The sequence below is a fragment of the Atractosteus spatula genome, chromosome 9 (genome assembly GCF_055471065.1).
Source record: "Atractosteus spatula isolate fAtrSpa1 chromosome 9, fAtrSpa1.hap1, whole genome shotgun sequence".
NCBI classification, from domain to species: Eukaryota; Metazoa; Chordata; class Actinopteri; order Semionotiformes; family Lepisosteidae; genus Atractosteus; species Atractosteus spatula.
In genome coordinates this window covers 28,296,096-28,317,950 of record NC_142714.1, presented here as the reverse complement: position 1 = coordinate 28,317,950, position 21,855 = coordinate 28,296,096, and the positions used below count along the sequence as shown (strand labels likewise).

At 35.8% G+C, this 21,855-nt stretch overlaps 1 protein-coding gene across 1 annotated transcript in view; it reads right to left on the bottom strand.

Moving 5' to 3' along the window:
* LOC148828485 (SPARC-related modular calcium-binding protein 1-like) overlaps positions 1-21,855 on the bottom strand; it is a 155,725-nt gene that overhangs the window by 14,636 nt on the left and 119,234 nt on the right. The window contains exon 4 of the mRNA XM_088926038.1: positions 12,888-13,135. Within this exon, the coding sequence (XP_088782164.1) occupies positions 12,888-13,135 (248 nt within the window). The remainder of the gene's footprint in view (positions 1-12,887; positions 13,136-21,855) is intronic.

Genomic DNA, 21,855 nt, shown 5'->3' with positions numbered 1-21,855 from the left:
CCTATACCACATGCAACTACCCACAAGCCACCAAAATGACCGACAGGGGCACTTGTGGTGCATTGGTCGGTAGTGAAAAGATTTAATCATTTAATCTCTTTACTGTGCATGTTTTAATCCGCTTAGTATTGAATATTTATATGGAATTTTACAATTAAAGGGAAATTTTAGTAGCTAAGCATAAAAAGAAGAGAAGCATAATGCATCTGATGATCATAAACGATATTAATTTAGGAACATAAACATATTATGTAAGTTGTATATGGCTGGTATTGGTAGTTCAACAAAAAAATACACACCAGTATTCCACTTTCTTCCTAAACATTTTAAGCATCAAAGTCTTACATGTGGTTATTTCGGAAACGTATTTAAGTGCTCCTTCTGACCATATTACTGTACATTTATATACTTTGTGAAGTGATCGTTTTAACCTTTTCTGCGAATACGCTCATTATCGGAGTAGACAAAAGCATACTTTTAGAATTTGATTAATAGGGAATACAATATGGAATCGCTTATGTAAAGAAATTAATAACGATATAATTATATATACTGTAGCTCAAACAGTAGTATAAGACTTTCTATTGATATGTGTACTTCATTTTTAGTGATATAGTTAATTTATTTACTATATTTATTACTATATTTACTATATTTATTATAAACGTGAAAATAAATTAATTACTGTGAAAATAATTTGCTTCGTACACTATGCAGGTTGCCGTATACTCTTAGTTGCGGCACACACGATATATACAGTAAAAAGCCTCGGCACTGTGTTAGATGTGTTTTCGACGTTATATATGCGTTTATTAATGTCGTCGACTTTACGGTTGCAATTCGATGTTGATTATACGTCGCGGCGACATATATATACATATAGCCGTATTTTTGCCTTGATATATACGTGTATTCGACAAATCACTGCCCACTGGGACAGCTTTGCATACAAGGGTTTTGCGGAGGGGGTCTTGCCACCTGCCTGAAAAAAACAGTAAAATTTTTGAGTGCCTATAGATTTTCTATTTTTATTTTCTTGAGAAAAGTTGATACCATTTCCTGGACACCCCGTCCCTCATCAGTGCGCGGTGCCCGGGGAAAAATCTGTAGGGGGGGCGTCTGAAATTCTGAGGGGGGGTTGATATTTCGGTTGAAACGGAGCTGTACGGTGCAGCTACCCAAATGAAATCTCGCAGCTATGCCATTAATTAGTGCTTCATGATAGAAGATAACGACTAGCAATCTGGTAATTGCGATGAAGTTCAGTTTCACATTTTTCGTCACTCTCGCGGTTTGTATTGCCTGGAGCGAAAAGTACCACAAGCGTTCATTTTTGCAGCTACATCGACGGAGGTTCTGAATCATTAAGAAAAAATAGTTGTAAAACCAAAAGAAAGCACAGACTGCTATAACTAGTCCTAGTTATATAACGATTTTAAGTATAAGGATAAACTACTGCAAGGAATCAGTCCACCTGAGCAAACAGGATCGTAATGTTGACACTCAGTAACGACACTGATATGTGCCATTCCTGGACGGATAGCCCTCCTGCACATCAAACAGTCCGAGTGACTGATAGTGTCAATTAGCGTTGTCTGACCATTGACAAAGTACTACTATTTTTTTAGGGTGCAAGTTAAGTAAATCCTTTTGCCCAAAACTGAAGGGGCGACACTCCTCCCTCCCCCCGTGACGCCAGGCCTGTCCCCATCCTATTCCATAATGTCATTATATATAATACCATACAACAGTGACCGATCCTTACTAACTGCATGCGTTAAAATTGCACATCAGCACATAGCAGGGGGCACATAACCGCAATGTATTATCAATGTTAAATTTCAACCATAATATCGACAACATTAATAAACGCATACGTTGAGAAATATCTAACCCAGCATATTTTCCGGTTATAAACCACAATGCATTGCTAGTATTCGTTGGTCACCATTTTGGCCACGTTTTTCAATCGTACAAAAATATCCACAAATATCTCAGCAATCCTCTTTTGACGAGTAAGTATAAATAATAATAATAATGATACTTTCTGAATACATACAGATCTTACTTAATATTATTTTGATTAAAATAGTACGTTAATAAGCAAAAAATGGCACATAAAAATAGTGTGAAGGGGAAGATAACACAAAATCGTTTTGCCGTTTCTCTAATTATTCTTATTCTATGTTGTACTTTCAAACTTTGGGTACTCTTTAATTAGGACAGACTTTATTGCTCAACTCCTATGATGCAAGCCAAATTTTATACGTTTATTTCAGCTTTGAGCTTAGTAAACCTTAATGGTTCATTTTTGAGATTATACTAAAGAAGATATGAATCATCATTTATTTGGGTAGTAATATTACATAATTTTCTCCTAGCTGCAGTGCTGAAGTCCCACCCTACATCGACAGAAAAAGAAATAAAGGAGCACGCAATGCGTTACTTGAAGAATGCATATGCAAGGCAGGGGGCCAGGAGATCTGGACACTGAAAATAATAGGTTTCTGGTTCTGTTAGGACAATTTGACAGGGTTTGGAAATAGTGGACAAAAATCGTCTTAACTTCCATTGTATTTTTTTTTTCTTGGAAATATAGAAGTTGTACATTTTAAAATTTATATTTGAATCAAAATGTGGTTTTGAGTTAGTGTGTTAATGTAATTAGTTTGTTTGTCATAACTTTACTGTATATTGCCATGTTACCAGAATTTGTAGCTGAAGTTTAAGATTAGTTGTGTTTTTTTATGATTATTGCCCATATGTTGATTGTTGATTGATTGTATACAATGTATAATTTGAAATATAATTTGAAATATTTTTCAGGTGTGAATGTGTATTTTCAGAATAAATTTCAGAATAAAATTTATTCTGAAATAAAAATTCAGAATAAATTTCTAAACCAAATCATTGGCTTGATTTACTAGTTTCTACACTTGTAAAACCTATCTTTGATGTATAATAGACCTCTAACCATATATGTATAATAGTCCTCTAAAGTTATCCGTATAATAGACCTCTAACCATATACGTATGTGACCCAGTGGTGAATAGCGGCCTGTTATGCCAAATCCACTAGATGGCGCTACCTCTTAGCTCGCGGTTCCTGTCAGCTGATTTCAGCGTTCTGCGCATGGGCAGTAGGGACTAAGAAGCAGTGAGTTACCGTTAAAAAGAACCCGAAATTACTACAGAGAGTTGTAACGGTAAATACGGTGTTGTTTCCCTATTTTACACCCTAAATGAGTATAAAGGGATATTTCATAGGATTGAGACAAGATTAGCAAAATGGATATTAGATTTTAACGGAGTACACTGAGGCGGTAGCCAGTTTTTAGACAACTACTCAGGCTGGGGATATCTGTTTATTGGTTTGTAAGTAATGGGTTTCACATGCTCCTTGTATTTTCTGTTCCTTCATTCTTTACAGGGACTTATGTTTAGCGCCGTTTGTTAAGTGTACGCAATTGTAAGTATTATACTAATTATTGTCATAATGTAGTTCTCAGTAAGAGCTGAGAGGTGACCTGCGCAGCCTGTGAGCGGCTTATTTCTGCACGCGCTGCGTGGTGAGTTGTTTAAACTTCAACTGTAATGTAATTTATTTATTTTTTGTTGTTCAGTGTAGATGCGTTTCTGTAACGGTCAAATGGAATGTAAAAAACTGTAAAACTAAACATGTTTTCTTTGTTTTCCCCTCTGCGTGAAAGAACCACTGCCGTATTTTGTGTATATAGAAATATCGTTATATGTCATTTCTTTTGTTTTTTTATTTTTATTTTTTTAAACTAAGAACAGATCAGACCACATACTCACCTAGAAATAAAGAACCCCAAAATTATATTTGTGTCCTGTGCTAATTATTCTTTGCCAGGCTACACGTATAATAGTCCTCTAAAGTTATCCGTATAATAGACCTCTAACCATATACGTATAATAGTCCTCTAAAGTTATCCGGAACTCCAACCATATATGTATAATAGTCCTCTAAATGTATCCGTATAATAATACTCCAACCATTTATGTTTAATGAACATATAATCATAGACGTATAATTGACGTATAACAATAGACGTATATTAGAATTTCATTCTAGACGAATTGCGGACCACATTTATACGTCTAAGGTATGCGTTTAATAGACGTATATTATACGTCTTTTGCCCACTGGGACAGCACTGTGCTATTGATATCAACCTACAAGAATGCACTGAAGAGGGAAAAAGTGCAAGTGCAGCTACTTAAGGTCTGGTCAGAAGACGGCACACAGTGTCTGTAGGGCTGTTTTGATTGCACTGGTCTTTCTTTTTCAAATCTTTGCCAGTTTATACAAACTCATAGATCTGGCTTGCAGTTATATATCTTTCTGCGAAGAAATGTTGATTCCTATTTATCCAGTTAAAGTTTATTCAAATTATAAGCCTTGAGTAAAAAAAAGAATTGCTTCATAACCGGTTAATGAATATGATAACATCAGTAGGCTGATACTGAGATTATGTGCTGAACAGATCAGTATTATATTTCGTTAGATTTTGCCATGCAGTTTGCCTACAGGGCCAAAAGAGGAGCAGAAGATGCTAAACTCACATTACTGAATCTCTTATATTCTAGAAGGCAACAAGACACATGCCAGGCTTTTATTTATAGATTTCTCATCAGCCTTTAACAACATTCAACTACACTTATTAGTGGAAAGATTACTCTCAAATTATAATCAGGACTTTAATATTGTAGATTCAGTCACTGATTCAGTCACAGACACTGAGGAACAAGAATTAGATGATAATTTTCAGACATTGTGCTACAAAGAAATAACTATAACCGAGATCAAAACTGGTATTAATAATCTTAAAGACAATAAATGCCATTGTAATGATGGTTTGAACAGTGAATTTTATAAATGTTTTTAAGGTTAGGTAGCAGAATTCCTTCTCCTTCTGTTTAATGAAACCATAGAAGTCAAAGAATTGCCCCATTCAATGAGACAAGGACTAATATCACTTATACCCAAACCCAATAAAGACACTGTGGCATTAGAAAACTGGAGGCTGATAATTTTATGAAAAAATGATGTAAAATTACTTGCTATAATATTTTCTAGCAGAATAAAAGTACATTTAGACCAGATCATTGATGAATCACAATCAGGTTTTATGGAGGGTAGGCATATTTGTAATAATACTTGTTTTATTTATTTATTTTATTAGATAGATTACAATATTTTTTTTAGATTTTTACAAAGCTTTTGACAGTTGAACACAAATTTAATTTTAAGGCATTACAATTTTTTCGGCTTCGGTCCATTCTTTCAGAAAGTTGTTAAGACACTATATAATCGATGCAATAGTTCAATTAAACTCTCTTGGAACAGTAGTCCAATTAAATAGTTAAATTAAACTTTCTTGGAATATCATCAAGATTTGAAATTTAAAGAGGTATTAGGCAAGACTGTCCACTTTCCCCACTCTTAGTTTTATAGGTAATGCAAATAATGGCCCTTCATATCAATACAAACCATTTTCAACGTATCAATCTATTGGGAACAGAAATTAAAATCTGTCAATTAGCTGATGATACAACCATTTTTTAAGAAATGAGAAGGAGGTTAAAAAGGCTATTGAGGGAATTAATATTTTTCATCTGTTTCAAGTTTATCTCTGGTATTGAGAAGTGTGAAATATTTCCATTAAAATACTGTGATCTTGAAACTACTGTATATGTGACATTCCAGTGAAACAAATCGTAACGTTTAAAATATACAGATGCAGCCATTCAAAACGAGGTATGGTGCGGTACAACACGGTGGGCGTGTCGCATCTAATCCCGTCATTTCACATCATACCGCATGCAAATTAGATTATGTTAATAGTATCCGGAATTGCCTTATAAAACTGCCAGGTGGAGTTAATAAAGCTTAACCTCTCCTGTACACCATTTGAGCTGTCACCAGAAAACACCCGGTTTCAAATCCTGATCACTGCTGAGGGACAATCTTTATTCAATTAAGAATTTAAGTTGTATACTCTTTAGACTTTTAAATTTAAACTGTGTATTACAGCATGTTAATCTGTATTATACATTATACAGACCAGCTGGCAGATGTCTTCTCGGACATATTCAATCTCTCCCTAGCTCAGTCTATAGTTCCTTCCTGCTTTAAGAAAACCACCATTGTCCCTGTTCCTAAGAAACCCAGAGTCAGCTGCCTAAATGACTACCGCCCTGTTGCACTCACATCAGTTATCATAAAATGCTTCTAGCGGCTGGTCAAAGGATACATCACCTCCTCACTGCCTGACGCCCTAGACCCACTGCAATTTGTAGTATTGCCAGAACAGGTCAACAGAAGATGCTATTGCCACTGCCCTCCATACTACCCTCTCACACCTGAATAAGAAAGGAACATATGTAAGAATGCTGTTTATTGATTACAGCTCAGCATTCAATACCATAGTGCCCTCAAAGCTTGTCATCAAGCTCCAGGACCTGGGACTGAACACCTCCCTCTGTAACTGGATCCTGGACTTCTTGACAACATCTGCAGGTGGTGAGGGTGGGCACCAACATATCCTCTACCCTGACTCTAAACACTGGAGCCCCCCAAGGCTGTGTGTTTAGCCCTGTCCTCTACTCCTTATTTACTCATGATTGTGTCGCCAGGCATAACTCATTGTGTCGCCAGGCATAACATCATTACGTTTGCGGACGATACAACAGCCCTCAGCCTGATCACAGATGGTGAAGAGACTGCGTACAGAGAGGAGGTTGAAACCCTGGCAGCATGGTGCCAGGAGAACAACCTCTCTCTGAACATCAGTAAGAGTAAGGAGATGATTGTGGACTATAGAAAACACCAAGGAGAAGATCACACACCTATCTACATCAATGGGACTGCAGTGGAGAGGGTCAGCAGTTTTAAGTTCCTGGGAGTTAACATCTCAGAGGACTTAACCTGGACCCACCACACCAACACCGTGGTCAAAACAGCACTGCAGCACCTATTCTTTCTCCGTAGGCTAAAGAGGTTTGGCATGCCATCACATATCTAGGCCAACTTCAACAGGTGCACTATTGAGAGCATCCTGACTGGTTGCATCACTGCCTGGTATGGGAACTGCTCCGCCCGAGATTGCAAAGTACTGCAGAGGGTGGCGAAGTCAGCGCAGCTCATTACCAGCTGTGAGCTACCAAACATCCAGGATATCTACTCAGCTAGATGTCTGAAGAAGGCCAGGTCCATTCTCAAGGACCCCAGTCATCCCAGTCACAAACTGTTTTCCCTCCTACCATCCGGTAAACAATACCAAAGGATTCGGACCAAGTCCAACAGACTACGGAACAGCTTCTACCTCCAGGCAATAAGACTGCTAAATAGCCAACGTGCAGCTCCTTTAGCAAATCACCTGTAATGGCTACATGGACACACAGTTTTCACTGTATTCAGCATAACCACACTACTTGTATATATTGCATACACCATTGACACATAGCAGCTCTACTCATATTGAGTTTTATTCCGTTTCTATTACATCTATTATTATGTAACCTTATTTTCATAACCTCAATTTTGTGATTTTTGTGTTTTTGTGATTCTTCTGATTTCTGTGATTCTTGTAATTTTTGTGAGCTCGCAGAAAAGACACTTCATTGCCAGCAACTACTGCTGCACGCTGTATTATTGTGCATTTGATAAATAAACTTTGATCTGATTTGATTTGAAATTAAAAAGTTGGCATATTTTATGAAAGCAAGATTGCTCAGTTGGACAAAAGTACACAACCTACCACCTTTATCATAAATATTTTAATTATGCAGAAATATTTTATGCATCAAAGTCTTTACCGAAGATATTACTAATAGTATTAATAATGAATGACCTTGGACAAGCTGTAAACTCAAAGTATTACCCTGGTCCACATTCTTTATAAACGAAAAGACTTTTCTTTGACCGTCTTTGTAAAAGTAACACCTTAATTTAGATTTATTTTTCATACCATCGCTAAACAAAGCAGGAGGATATTATACTTCCTCTTGGGATCAAACTTGGAAAGATTAGATTGTAATCGTTTTTATTTTTTAAATAAATTTTAGAAAAGTGTAATCTATACTAAAAAGCCGTATTTATTTAATACCACTTGATAGATATATTAATAGAGATAAGAATTAAAGTTGATACTGTTTAGACTTTTAATTATTTTAAACTGTATTATAGCATCGTACACATTAAGCATGAAAAAGTCGGTATATCTTATAAAAGCAAGATTGCTCAGTTGGACAGTATAAAGCAAGTATGATTTTAATGTTTGTAATCACTATTCTTGCAAGTACAAACACAACATAAACTGGAATGCTACAGAACCCTAAACAGACAATACACACATTTAGTTTAGCAGGAATTGTGCGATAAGCACATATTTTAATGGTGATAATGTTACCAAGTCTATTATCACTGTACAACACTATTTCAGCCTGCGTAGTCTGCAAAGGAACAAGTAATAGGTTTATTCCATGCTGAAAAGAAGCCTTCTTCAGGTGTGAGGGTCTTTAGCTCAAAATGAAACACTAAAGTGTAATGTAGGCTCTGAATGGGTTAATCTTTGATTTGGGCTTGCCAGTACGGTGACGTCACTGTCTTTCATATGAAATCCTGCTTGAATCCTGTTAAACTAAAAATTAGACACAAGAAGAGAATTATTGGACAATGTTGTGAGGCTCTGGTGAAATTTCTCTGTGAACTGAAGAGTTAAAGTGTAAAGTGTCTCCTCCTTTTAAACTTGTTAATGCGACACGGAAGATATTACTGTATTAATGATGTAGCGCTTTCGGGATCACGTGGGTTTGCGCCTTACACCCTGCGGTACCGCTGTGTACATACAGTACGAACATGTTGTGATATTTAGAAATATAAAAAATGTCAATATAGTGTCCATAATATTTGCTATTTTAGTTTTTCGAAGAAATGTTTATTTGTTAAAAGAAAACTCAAAGCAATTGCTGGATTTGAACACCCAACCTAACACTTATAAGTCAGTCACTTAACCCATCACACCACAGAGGCACTGATGCAGCAGTCTGGTGAAACAGCCATACAAATATCAATAGAAAGTCTTATACTACTGTTTGTGCTACAGTAGCTGAATATAATTATATCGTTATTAATTTCTATAGATATGCGATTCCATCTTATATTTCCTATTAATCCAATTCTAAAAGTATGCTTTTGTCTACTCCGATAACGAGCGTATTCGCAGAAAAGGTTAAAATATCATTTTTCACAAAGTATATAAACGTACAGCGATATGGTCAGAAGGAGCACGTAAAAACGTTTCCGAAATAACCACATGTAAGACTTTGATGCCTAAAATATTAAGGGAGAAATGGAGTTCTGGTGTGTATTTTTTCTTTAAACTACCAATACCAGCAATATACAGTTTACATAATACAGTATGTTTATGTTCCTAAATTTATATCATTTTAGATGCATTATGCTCCTCTTCTTTTTATGCTCAGCGACTAAAATTTCCCTTTAGATGTAAAATTCCATATAAATATTGAATACTAAGCAGATTAAAATGTGCACATGAGATTAAATGATTAAATCTTTCCACGGCCGACTAATGCACCACAAGTGCCCCTGTTGGTCATTTTGGCCAGCCAATCACGTACCGCGGTACGACGCGGTATGATGTATCGAGTTGCATGCAGTACGGGTTTGTACCGCACACTTTGAATCTATATAAAGATCAGACAGAAATAAATTAATTATTTTTTACTCCCATTATGGAAAAACCGAAAACAAAATCATGCTGAGAGACCTATCATTAACAGGGCGTGCGCTTCTTTCAAAAGCAGAAGGAATATCTTGGTCAGCATAAACTGCACTGGCATTAGAGGTACCCCAATCTGTAATAAATAACCTTGATAAACTTCTATATGATTTTATCTGGAAAAATAAATATCAGTATCTGAAAAAAAACCAACTAGTACTAATAAACAAGATCAAGGTTACCTACATGTTCTGGATTTTAAACCTTCAAATACAGTTATATCTGTATATATATATACCTTCAAATATATCTAAAAAATTTTTAAAATGTCATCCCTTAATTTGTTTGTGAGAGTTTGGGCGGACTTCAGTTTTTACTGAAATGCAATTTTGATATTAACAAGATCCCTATTAAGTTATCCAATTTTCATAAACAAGTACTTATATCTTGGACACTGGCCTATAAACACGTTTCCCCATAGACATGTAGTATTTAGAATAACAAGGATATACATTATAGAAATCTTTTTTTTCAAAGATGGTTTAATAATGGTATTATATTGGCGAGACAATTGCTAATTGAGAATGACAAATTATCTTTTGTAGAATTTTTGGAGACCTTCAAGATTTCAGTTATGCCCAAATAATATGAAATAGTGTTTGATGCTATCCCTGGGGGGGGGGTACTCTCCTTAGGGGCAATAACAAAACATATACTCTAATTACTCAACCAATCAATTAACTTCTATTGTCTTATTGGGTGGTGATAATGTTTTAGAAAAGTAATGTAATAATAATAATAATAATATAAAGAACATATGTTTACCAGCATACATTTCACCTGCAAAGAGTTACTGTAATTCTAAATGTAACAATATTAATTGGCAGAAAGTATGGAAATGGCAAATTGGTATTGTCTTACCAATAAAATTAAATAACAGTCATATAAAATTATTCATCAAATTTATCCTATTAGTCAAACATTATCCAGATTTAGGCTCAACTTAGATGATCAATGTGTGTTTTGTAAAATAAAGAAACTTTACACCATTTGTTTTATCAATGTATTGAACCCAAAACTTTTTGGAGTGAACATTTCTTATTAAGATCTTTACATATTTAGGTTTCTTTTAATAGGTTTGACACCTTACTTTATTTTACACATACAGATATGGACCAAAGGTTTAAATTTATAAGAATAAATCTATTCTTAATTATGGGAAGATACCATATCCATAAAATGAAATGGATAAAATAAAATGTTATTTTATGGATATGGTATCTTACGATAAGATCTTTTTTATCTTCTTATTTTATCTTATCTTAAAATACCATATCTATAAAATGAAATGGACAAAGTACACTCCAGATATTAACCTGTTTAGAATGGAATAGTTAAAACTATTCAAAATGTTAAAAATAAGGAAGATAAATGAACCATTGACATATTATGTTAAATTGTTTCTGTAAATTAGTTAAGTAGCTCTGACTATTCTTATAATGTATGTATACAATATTTTTTTTCATTAAATGCCAATTAATGATGTTTGTGTTTTGTTAATGGTTATAAATAAAATATAAAAAACTGAGGAACAAGAATTTGAAATTCTCAACAGTTAAAAAATCTTGGCACTGTTGTTGATTATAAATTAACCTTTGAGGAAAACACAGATGTAAATGCAAGAAGTGCCAACAGTGATTTTTCTTCCTTAAAAACCTCTCAGTCTTTTAATGTGTGTAGATCAATGACTTTATTCTGTAGAACTTTCATTGAATCTGTACTAACATTCACTGCTGTATCCTGGTTTGGTAACCTTAATACACGTAATAAAAATACATTGAGCAGGATTGTGAAGGTAGCCAGCAAAACTTGGTCTACAACAACTATAGCTTTAAGACTTAAACTACTGCTTTAAGATCTACATCAACCAAATAGCGCAGAAGGTCAATATAATAATTGACTGTCATGACGGCCCCTTGCACAGTGAATTTGACCTCCTTCCATCTGGGCATCAATTAGACTGCCCAGATTCAAGAGAAATTGAACTAATTCATTATTCCCACAGCTATCAACCTGCTCATTTTGGACAATTGACAATTTGTGCATTTACTTTATTTACATGTTTCCTTTTTCACCATACAGTAAAATTTATTGTGTGTTAAATGTATTGTGTAATGTGTTGTGTCTGTTAAATATTTCTAGTGTTGTGTCTTTACCTGCCTGCAAAGCAAATTTATCATCTGGGACAATAAAGGAAGTCAAGTATATCAATTCTCTGTTGCCCTCAGTCATGGAAGCACATGACCAGCTCTAATATTGAATTAGTGGCTTCTGTCCACCAGTCCACCTTTTTCCAAGAGCAAGACTAACCTCATATTCTACTGCAGACAGACCAGCCAGATTATACAGTGCCTTGCAAAAGTATTCACCTCTATCCAAATATATCCCAATTTGTTGATTTACAAATGATGTGTGTACATTTTGTAAAGTAAATATTTTGAATCCCAATTGAACACTTATATAGGTGAAAGATGAAATGTCAAAACAATATTTTGCTCTTTGAAATTTTTTGATTACCGTGATGTGTGATGTCTAATGTGTGCCTTTCTACAGCTTTACGCTGAGTTGTTTTGAAAGCTCTATGGTCTTCATGTTTAATTGCTTGAAATTTACTGCCTTTCTGTGTCCACATGCATTTATTTGAAATCATGTGAGTTACCATTATGGTACAGAAATAGAGGTCATTCAACTACTTGAGTGACTTGTTAAATTTGTACACTGGAACTTATTTCTGCCATAGCAAAGGGGATGAATAATTACAGTATGCAATCAACATTTTAGTTTTGGATTTTTCTTTGTGGTTTTAAAACTGTTAAACTAAACCCCAAAACTGTTCAGTTTCAACATTCAAGTTTTGATTAAAACATATTCACTTTGAGAAACATGTGTACTGTATATCATTTGTAATTCAAATTGTAAATCATTGGAAGTAGGTGAATACATTTGGAAGGAACTGTATTTCTTAGACAATATGAGACTCTGAAAACAGGATATAATTCGATGGTGATTGAAATCTACTTTCTATCATTTCCTTTACACATGAAGAAGAAATGTGCTCACCTCCATCCCGACTGACGCCCAAGCACCCCTTCAGCTCCAGCAGAGAGATGGCCTTGTCCTTGTTCAAATCACAGTAATCTGTGAACTTTCGTGCACATTTTTTAGGTTTGGCTTTCTTCTTGACATAGCGCTTGAAAGGTTTCAACTCCTTTTTGTTTATGTCATTGCTACCATTGTTGTCTAGCTGCCCAAAGTACCAGTGAACTACTCGTTCCTCCAGAGTGTGACTGGGGTCTGGCTCCATGAACCTGTGGAGGAGAGGTGCTACGAATCACAGGCATGCCACAGATGAGGGTACTATGAGCAGAGTTTTCTTGGCTTTGCCAGAGTAACAGGGTGGTGTATAATACATTGTTCCCCCAGATTTGTAAAGAGTGTTTTTTATCCACCCTTTTGGTGAACTTAATATTTGCTTGAACTGTGTAAATAGACTTGAAAATGTTCTTGGAAAGGGAATTTGAATCTGGAGTCCATCCAAATATGTTATACCAATTCCCAACTGTGAAAAATGACTATAAATAGCAATCATCATCAAGGATCATGTACTGATGTAAATACAGTAAATCAGTCTACATATTTTTAATTTGTGCATCTGAACCTCACCAATGTGCAGAACAGCACATCTTAATTTAGGACGATACTAGTTTTCAATTTAACTCACTTGATGCAGCCAGCAAAAAGACAATTGGCGGAGTGTTCAAGACAATATATACTGTATGTACACAGGTTCACACCACTTGAATGACATCATATAGGTGACACATAAGCAGCTGCTTGATCTCTGGATCAGTGTTCTTGCATTCATCTCACATCATGAGGATTGAGAATAGGTGTATAGTACAGATGTGCACCACTCTGGTGTATTTTTAACACTGTTCACCCTCATGGATAACACAATTTACATGAACATTGATAAACTTTAATTTAAAAAAATAGCTTAAAATAGGCTGGGTAAACGTTGAAGGTCACAATTCTTCCATGAAGAGGGTATCTTTAAAGCAAAGATGATGACACCAAAAATTTTAAAGCCCTGGCAAAATACTCAGATAGTACGTACAGTTAAAATTCAAACTGAATTAAAAACTACACAGTTTATCACGGCAATGCTTGTGATCAGTTGGTTTAACCGACAAAACAGGGCTAAAAATCTGTCACATGACTTTGGACCTGGGTTTCGAAAGTTTAACCTATCAGCAACAGAGCAAAATTTACATGATAATAAATAAATATATACAACATGTATGCAGTAGAATAAACACATACAACATATTTTGTGTGTTATAAATTCTTTTGAAGGCTCCTTGTTGTTCTTCCAATTGATTCCTAATAGTCAAAGTAAATTCACACATTTTAGTGTTACAACTAAATATTATGCCAGTAAATTCACAAAACCCCTACAGCTTTATTTGGCTGAAACTGAAATCTTCAATCTCTCTCAAAAAATTAACCAAGGCAAATGAAAAGCTAGGATATGAACTTGTTAAGAATGTGAATATAAGGCTTAGATGCTGAGATTGTAAAAGCGTACTGATGAATTGCAAGAACAGTGGCAAAGTCTAACAGATGCAGCCATTCAGAACACGTGTTAATTCATATTACTGCATTTGTGGCATTACGGTAGAGTGTGTGATTCACTGGCCAAAGACGAACGAAAGGTGGCACCTGTGGTGTGTTAGATGTTAGTGAAATGACTACATCAATCTTTCTCTGCTTTGCTTAATTAAATCCACTTAATATGGAATATTAATATGGAATTATGTAATTTAAGGGAATTTTTGGTAGCTGACAATAAAAATAATAGAAGTGCAGTATAATGTCTCTGAACATCCTTAAACAATATTAAGTTATGAATATACATATATTATACCTAATGTACACACAGTAGCCTGTAGTGGTAGCTGAAAATAAAATAAATAAAGTATACTGTAAAGTATACTGTATTTCATCTTCTTCATGAACATTTTCTGCATCAAAGATTTTAACTTACTGTGATTATTTTGGAAAAGTTTTGACATGTTCATTCTAACTAAACAAAGTTTATTTACTTTATAAAAAACTATGATGTTTTAATCTGTTCTATGAATACTTGCTGTTATTATTGTAAAACAGTTCTAGAACTTTTTTAAATTAACTTAAAATGTTATATTATGGAATCATGTAACTAAAGGGAATCTTTTAGTAGCTAAAATAAAAATAGTCAAAGTATCATAACATCTCTGAATGTGATTAACAATATTAATTTAAAAATAATATACATGTATAGCAGATAGTGGTAAGCTACACAACAGTATTCCACCTTCTTCATAAAGATTTTCTGTATCAACATCTTTAACTCAGTCACTTGCTGTCACTATTTTGAGAAGGTGCTTGCTCTTTTGACTACATCTGTTGCAATGGAAAATCAAATGCTAAGCAGAGCAACGCATTGGTGGCTCAGTGACAAAATTCTGCACTATCACGCCATAGTGTCTGAGTTTGATTCTAGCCAAACACCAAGTTACCTTTTTAAATAATTGTCCCTTGGGCATAACAAAGACTTTCTATAACAATAAAACTATGTTCATATTTCTTATAATTGTATATATCACAGTATGGGAACAAGTAATAGGTTCATTCAATGCTGAAAGAGAAGAAAGAATGCACAATGTTTCGTCTGTTGGAGCCTTCTTCAGGTGTAAGAAAGATAGAGTAGTCAGCAAAGATAACATAGCATGGGAAAACAAAAGTCAGGAGAGAGGAAGAGGTGGGAGCAGGGGAGAGACAGAGTGGCCAATCAAGTGGTGCGAGGTCGAGATAGGTGAGGAGAGGTGTGAAACGAAACCTACAAATGAATAGAGAGACTTAGAAGAAAACAAGTCGTTGAGAGAAGGGGGAAGGTGTGAACCAAATTTCAGGATAATTTTAGTTTCTGACTTCTTTCTGCTATATCAGTAAAGAAACCCTACTTTGAGAATGCAGACAGAGATGGTTGGGCATTTACTGCCAGAGGTACAGTAAATAAGGTTGCTTGAGGTACAAGATGGAGAGCAAGCTGGGGTATCCGAAAAGACAAATTCCTAATGCAAGAAATTGTATATGTCTAATAAATTGATCTTATCTATCTTAAGATGTCATCTGAGTGATCCGGAATTGTCTTGAGGGGTCTTGAATGAGTGTGGTGTTAGATATGTACAGATGCAGCCATTCAAAATGCACGGTACAAACCCGTACCGCAGGCATCTACGCGGGCGCCGCCGCACCATACCGCGGTATGTGATTGGCTGGCCAAAATGACCGACAGGGGCACTCGTTGTGCAGTGGTCAGTAGTGAAAAGATGTAATCATTTAATCGCTTTACTGTGCACATTTTAATCTGCTTAGTATTGAATATTTATATGGAATTTTACCACTAAAGGGAAATTTTAGTAGCTGAGCATAAAAAGAATAGGAGCATAATGCATCTGAAGATCATAAAGGATATTAATTTAGGAACATAAACACATTATGTAAACTGTATATGGCTGGTATTGGTATTTTAAAGAAAAAATACACACCAGTATTCCATTTCTCCCTAAACATTTTAAGCATCAAAGTCTTACATGTGGTTATTTCAGAACGTTTTTACGTGCTCCTTCTGACCATATTACTGTACGTTTATATACTTTGTGAAAACTGATCGATTTAACCTTTCCTGCGAATACGCTCGTTATCGGATTAAACAAAAGCATACATTTAAAATTGGATTAATAGGGAATATAATATGGATTTGCATATCTAAATAAATTAATAACAGTATAGCTATATTTCTATATTGATATGTGTATTGCTGTTTCAGTGTGTCACATGACTTGCCTTGGTGGTGTGACAGCTTAAGTGACTGATTTATAAGCATGAGGTCGGGTCTTCAAATCCAGCAATCGCTATGAGTTTTCTTTTAACAAATAAGCATTTCTTTGAAAAACTAAAATAGCAAATATTATGGACACTACAGTATATTGACATTTTTTATATTTCTAAATATCACAACATGTCCGTACTGTATGTACACAGCAGTACTGCAGGTTGTAGGGCACAAATACACGTGAGCCCAAAAGCCCTACATTAATGTAGAGCATTCGCCTGGCGCTGTGCGGTTTTCATCTCTCTCTGTGGGAGTGCTGGTTGTGCCAAATTAAACCAGTTTCACAGCTATTTTCAAAGTAGAATAGGGTGAGTCTTCCAGTGAAAGAGACTCCACCTTCCCCCATGGACACATGTTTTCTTAGAAAAACAGATTCACAACGCGAAGCTCTGTCAGTCTTCTGTGTAAAAAAAATCGGTTTGAACACCATGGGTGCTGTTTTTAATCAGCTGCTGAGTAAAGTATAGGAATTTTCCTGCTGTTAGCAGTATTGTGTATATAGTTGATACTTACCTGAATGAAAACAGGACATAAAGAAAGGGTTTCAGAAATCAAACAAAGCTTTATTCCTTTGTTTTGTGGTCTGGGTAATTGGAGGCTACGCTGTTATGCTTCCTATGGTGATTTAGGGATTTTTCACACGAAGCCGTATTGAGCAGTATTTCTCGCGTTGTGAACGTGTACACAGCGGTCCCCCCGGGTTCCAGTTAGTGCGTAATTACGCATTGATGAAAAACCGGAGCTTTAAAAAGAGAATTAGCTCACTGACAGTTTTATGTGCAAAAAAAAGTCCTGGTCTTTAAAATGCATTTGGTTGAAGGCTTTCTGTGTTTCCCTTGCAAAGATATGAACAAAAGAATATTCGAGCGTGGTAAAAAAAATGGCTTAAAAATGACATAACAAAGGCTGCGAAAACAGTCACAATGTACTTTGAACATACAGCAAGTGTTTTTTTCGTAACTCTAAGAGGTTTCGTGAAAAAGCTACAGGCGTGTCTAAATCATTTTCGAACTTCAAGCTAACTTTACCCCAGTGTGGGCACCGCATTGTTATCTCAATCACCTGCTAATTAATTTTACACCACGGGAAGACAGTTAATTGTACTGTATCTGTACGGAATGTGTGTTGAGTTTTCAAAATTAAAGTGTTTAAAATTATAATTAAAAATTAAAAAAACTTGCAGCTTACTCTAAGATTCTAAGATAATCACGAGGAAGTGTATTGCATGTCTAATGGTCTAACAAAAACTACAGTATGCTTAAGAGTTGTTAAACCGTTTTTTTATTTTTCGGCACAGTCAGTTAGCCTGTTAGAGCACCACAATTCACACTCAACCACATCACAGATCACAGATCAGTCCCAGTGTATGAGATATTGCTGTTTTATCTTTGATCTGAGCTTTAATAGAGAGCTAATCTCTATTAATATAACTATCGAGTGGTATTAAATGCAACTTTTTTGTATAAATGACACTTTTCTAAAATTTATTTTAAAAATAAAAACGATTACACTCTAATCTTTCCACGTTTGATCCCAAGAGGAAGTAGTATATGCTCCTGCTTTGTTTAACGATGGTATGAAAAATAAATCTAAATAGTGAGAAAGCTATGCTTAAAGTGAATTAAGAGGCTTAGAATGCAAAGATAATGATTTACATTGCGTTGTCAGATTGTGAATCAATAAAGGCATTGAATTAAACATGCTTTTGCGATTTTAATCAAAATGGGGAAAATGGGGTTAGACCATTAGACATGCAATACACTTCCTCTTAATCATCTTAGAATCGTTGAGTAAGCTGCAAGTTTTTTTTATATATAACATTCAGAAATACAATCAAGAATAGTTTTGTGGTGTATGCATAGATGAAACTTTTCTAAAATGTATAACAAAATTAAAGACGATTAAAATCTGTAATCTGTAATCTTTCCACATGTAATGTCATTAGAAAGTACAATAAGTTCCTGCTTTGTCTAACAATGGTATCAAAAAAGAAACCTGTGCTTAATGATAATTAAGGGACTTAGAAGTCAAAGAAAATGATTTACATTGTTTAATTTTAAACACTAAGTTATGAACGCAGACACAATTGGTGCTTTACAGCCATTGTGCAATACTGAGCTCCGCGCTTCCTCCTTCCCGATGCTACCTCCCCCTCTGACACGGCGCAGTGGGCGGCACGCTGTTTTCAGAGCCTCTGGGGAAAAAAGACCTGCTGATCTGTTCTACATACCAGGAAGACAACAGAATATGATTTTTTCTATTCGAAACATGTGTTGTTTTATGGAATTCGTGTATTTTAAACATTTAATTAAGAAGTAAAAACCTTACAGCGTAGATAGAGATTCTAAGCTGAACACGAGGAAGAAAAATCACCCATTTCTCACGCATAAAAATTGGTTATTAACTATCGAAACCTGTTTTTATAGCTTTTAAAATCGTGCAATGTCTAAGTAGGAACACATCATTATATCTTGTTTTTTATTTATTTTTTAAGAATTAAAATAATCATTTGCCCAGCCTAATTTTAAAGACCTCTACTTGTGAAACTTTTCACAGCCTGTACATAAAACTATATACACAATATAGCTGACAGCAGGAAAATTCCTACTCTTTACTCAGCAGCTTATTAAAAACAGCACCCATGGTGTTCAAACCGATTTTTTTTACATAGAAGACTGACACAGCTTCGTGCTGTGAATCTGTTTTTCTAAGAAAACATGTGTCCATTGGGGAAGGTGGAGTCTCTTTCACTGGAAGACTTGCCTTATTCTACTTTGAAAATACCTGTGAAACCGGATTAATTTTGCCGGTTTTACAAGGTGATTCCGGATAATATTAACATAATCTAATTTGCATACAGTAAATGCGGTATACTGCAACAAGTGCACAGCGTTATACTGCAGCATACCCCACTCTGTTGCAGGGGAAAGTGCCTGGTGTGGATGATTGCTGAGGGTGGTCAAGGGAGCTGTGAACAAGAAGGTTACGTAGATTAGGTGGTCAGTGATATGCGATGATAGGGTGGTAAGAAAAGAGGGCCCCAATAAAGAGATCATCCTGTAAGATAGGAAAGTTGTCGTTAATGGCCCTGGGGACAGAGAGTATGTTATGGTGGTAAGGAAGCACCAAAGGAATGTGGCTGTTAGGCCGGGAGTTCCTGATCGAGTTGATGGTCTGAGGGCTCTTTTTAGCTCCGATGAGGGCCCTGTCAATAACATGGGTGGGGTATACTCTGTTGATGAAAAAGAGTGCATTTTGAGTGCTTGGATCTGGAAATCCATGTCATCACTGCAGAGTCGTCACAGCTGAAGGAAGATAGAAGCTGTACAGGAGATAGCTGTGTGAATCTGTAGATTTGTAATAGACCGAAGTAGAGAGTCGGGGATGGTTGATGGATAGGTTTATGTCTAGAAATGGAAGAGTAGCGGAGGATATGTGAACTGTATATTTGAGGGATGGGTGGAAGTTGGGGAGGTGATGCAGAAAGTGCTTTAGCTGGTCATTAGAGCATCTGGTGGTACCGACACAGTCATCAATGTATCGCTTGTAGAGGTCAGGGACAAAGCCAGTGTAGGAAGTGAAGAAGTGTTCTTCTACCCAGCTAGCAAAAATATTGGCATAGGTGGGTCCCATTCTGGTGCCCATGGTGACTCCACTAACCTACTAGTAAAAAAGATTATTGAAAGAGAAAGCATTAAGTGTGAGTACCAATTCTGCAAGGCGTACAAGGGTGTGGGTGGGTGGATCAAGCACTATGCCTTCATTGTGTGGGTTGATGGTGTAGAGAGATGTGATGTCCATGGTAAAAATGTAGTATTCTGGGCCCTGAAACTGGAAATCATTAAAAAGTTGGAGGGCATGGTTGGTGTCCTTGATATATGAAGGAAGACCTTCAACCAGCGGTCTCATAAGGCTTTCTCGACAGCCTCTTGACTGTAGAACAGGAGACTTGTTTGTTGTAGATTACAAAGAGGAAGATGAAGAAAGTTAGTTGCGTAAGTCAGTATCCACTGTTAGATGTTTACATGGATAATATGATGAGAATTGTTTTTTAGATTTAAGTTAAGTTCTGGGCAGTTGCTAATGTTACACTGTCTGTCAGATGCAGAGGGATTTTGAGAAACAGGAAAACATCTTGTAGCTGATGCTATTGCACCAGGGAGGTTGTTGAAAAGCTGATCCCTTGAACCAGCATCTTAAGTTGTTTGTATCAATAGATACCTAGGGGGTAAATGATTTGGAAAATATGCTGATTCTGGATGCTGATGTGTCAGTAATATGAAATTTATCCTCTGAGCATAACTGATTATGTAAATAACTTCCCCATGTCTTCTGATAGCTGGTTTCCAGCACTATATATAATTACTTGTTAGTTATAATTTTTGTAATTTTTAAAAACTTTTACATTATCATTTTTCAGTGTTAGTCATTGAATATGTTTGTTGTTCATTTAGAGTTTATATACATTTAAGATTTATGTTAATATGTAGCCATGCATTACCTATGATAATGCCTTTTTTCCCATCAGATCCAAAGAAAGTGTACTGTATGTCCTCAATGACTCTATAATGTGGGGCCTGGATAAACTGATGCCAAAACAACAGGTATGGCTGCACCCTGGCACAACACTGCAGTGCAGTGCCCACCAGCACCTGTACCACCTCCAGCCCCTGAAAGAGGATATATTACTGATCATTAACACAGGGACAAATAACATAGCTCAGGATAACCTTCTCAATTACATCCTTAGAGCCATTAAAGAGTGATTGTGGCAGTAAGAGTATCTCCTTTTAAAGTTAATATTGCTATTGTCAGGAATACTGAAAGGGGTGAGTGGTCGGACCCCTGGGCGAAGCCGTGAGGAAGGGAGAATGAGCAAAAGTAAATCCAAGATTCCAAATCCAAGTCGTTAGGCAAGAGCGAAGTCAAAAGTAGGAGAACCAGGTCGAGTAATCAAGGAGTCAGGTTGAGAGTATTAGAGTGCACAAGAGAAAGCTGTGGAAGACTAGGTAAGCCTGTGAAGACTTGGAGAGAGAGAGACGTGGTTGGATAATTAATTCCTGGATGAGCGTGTGGAGTTTAGTACGT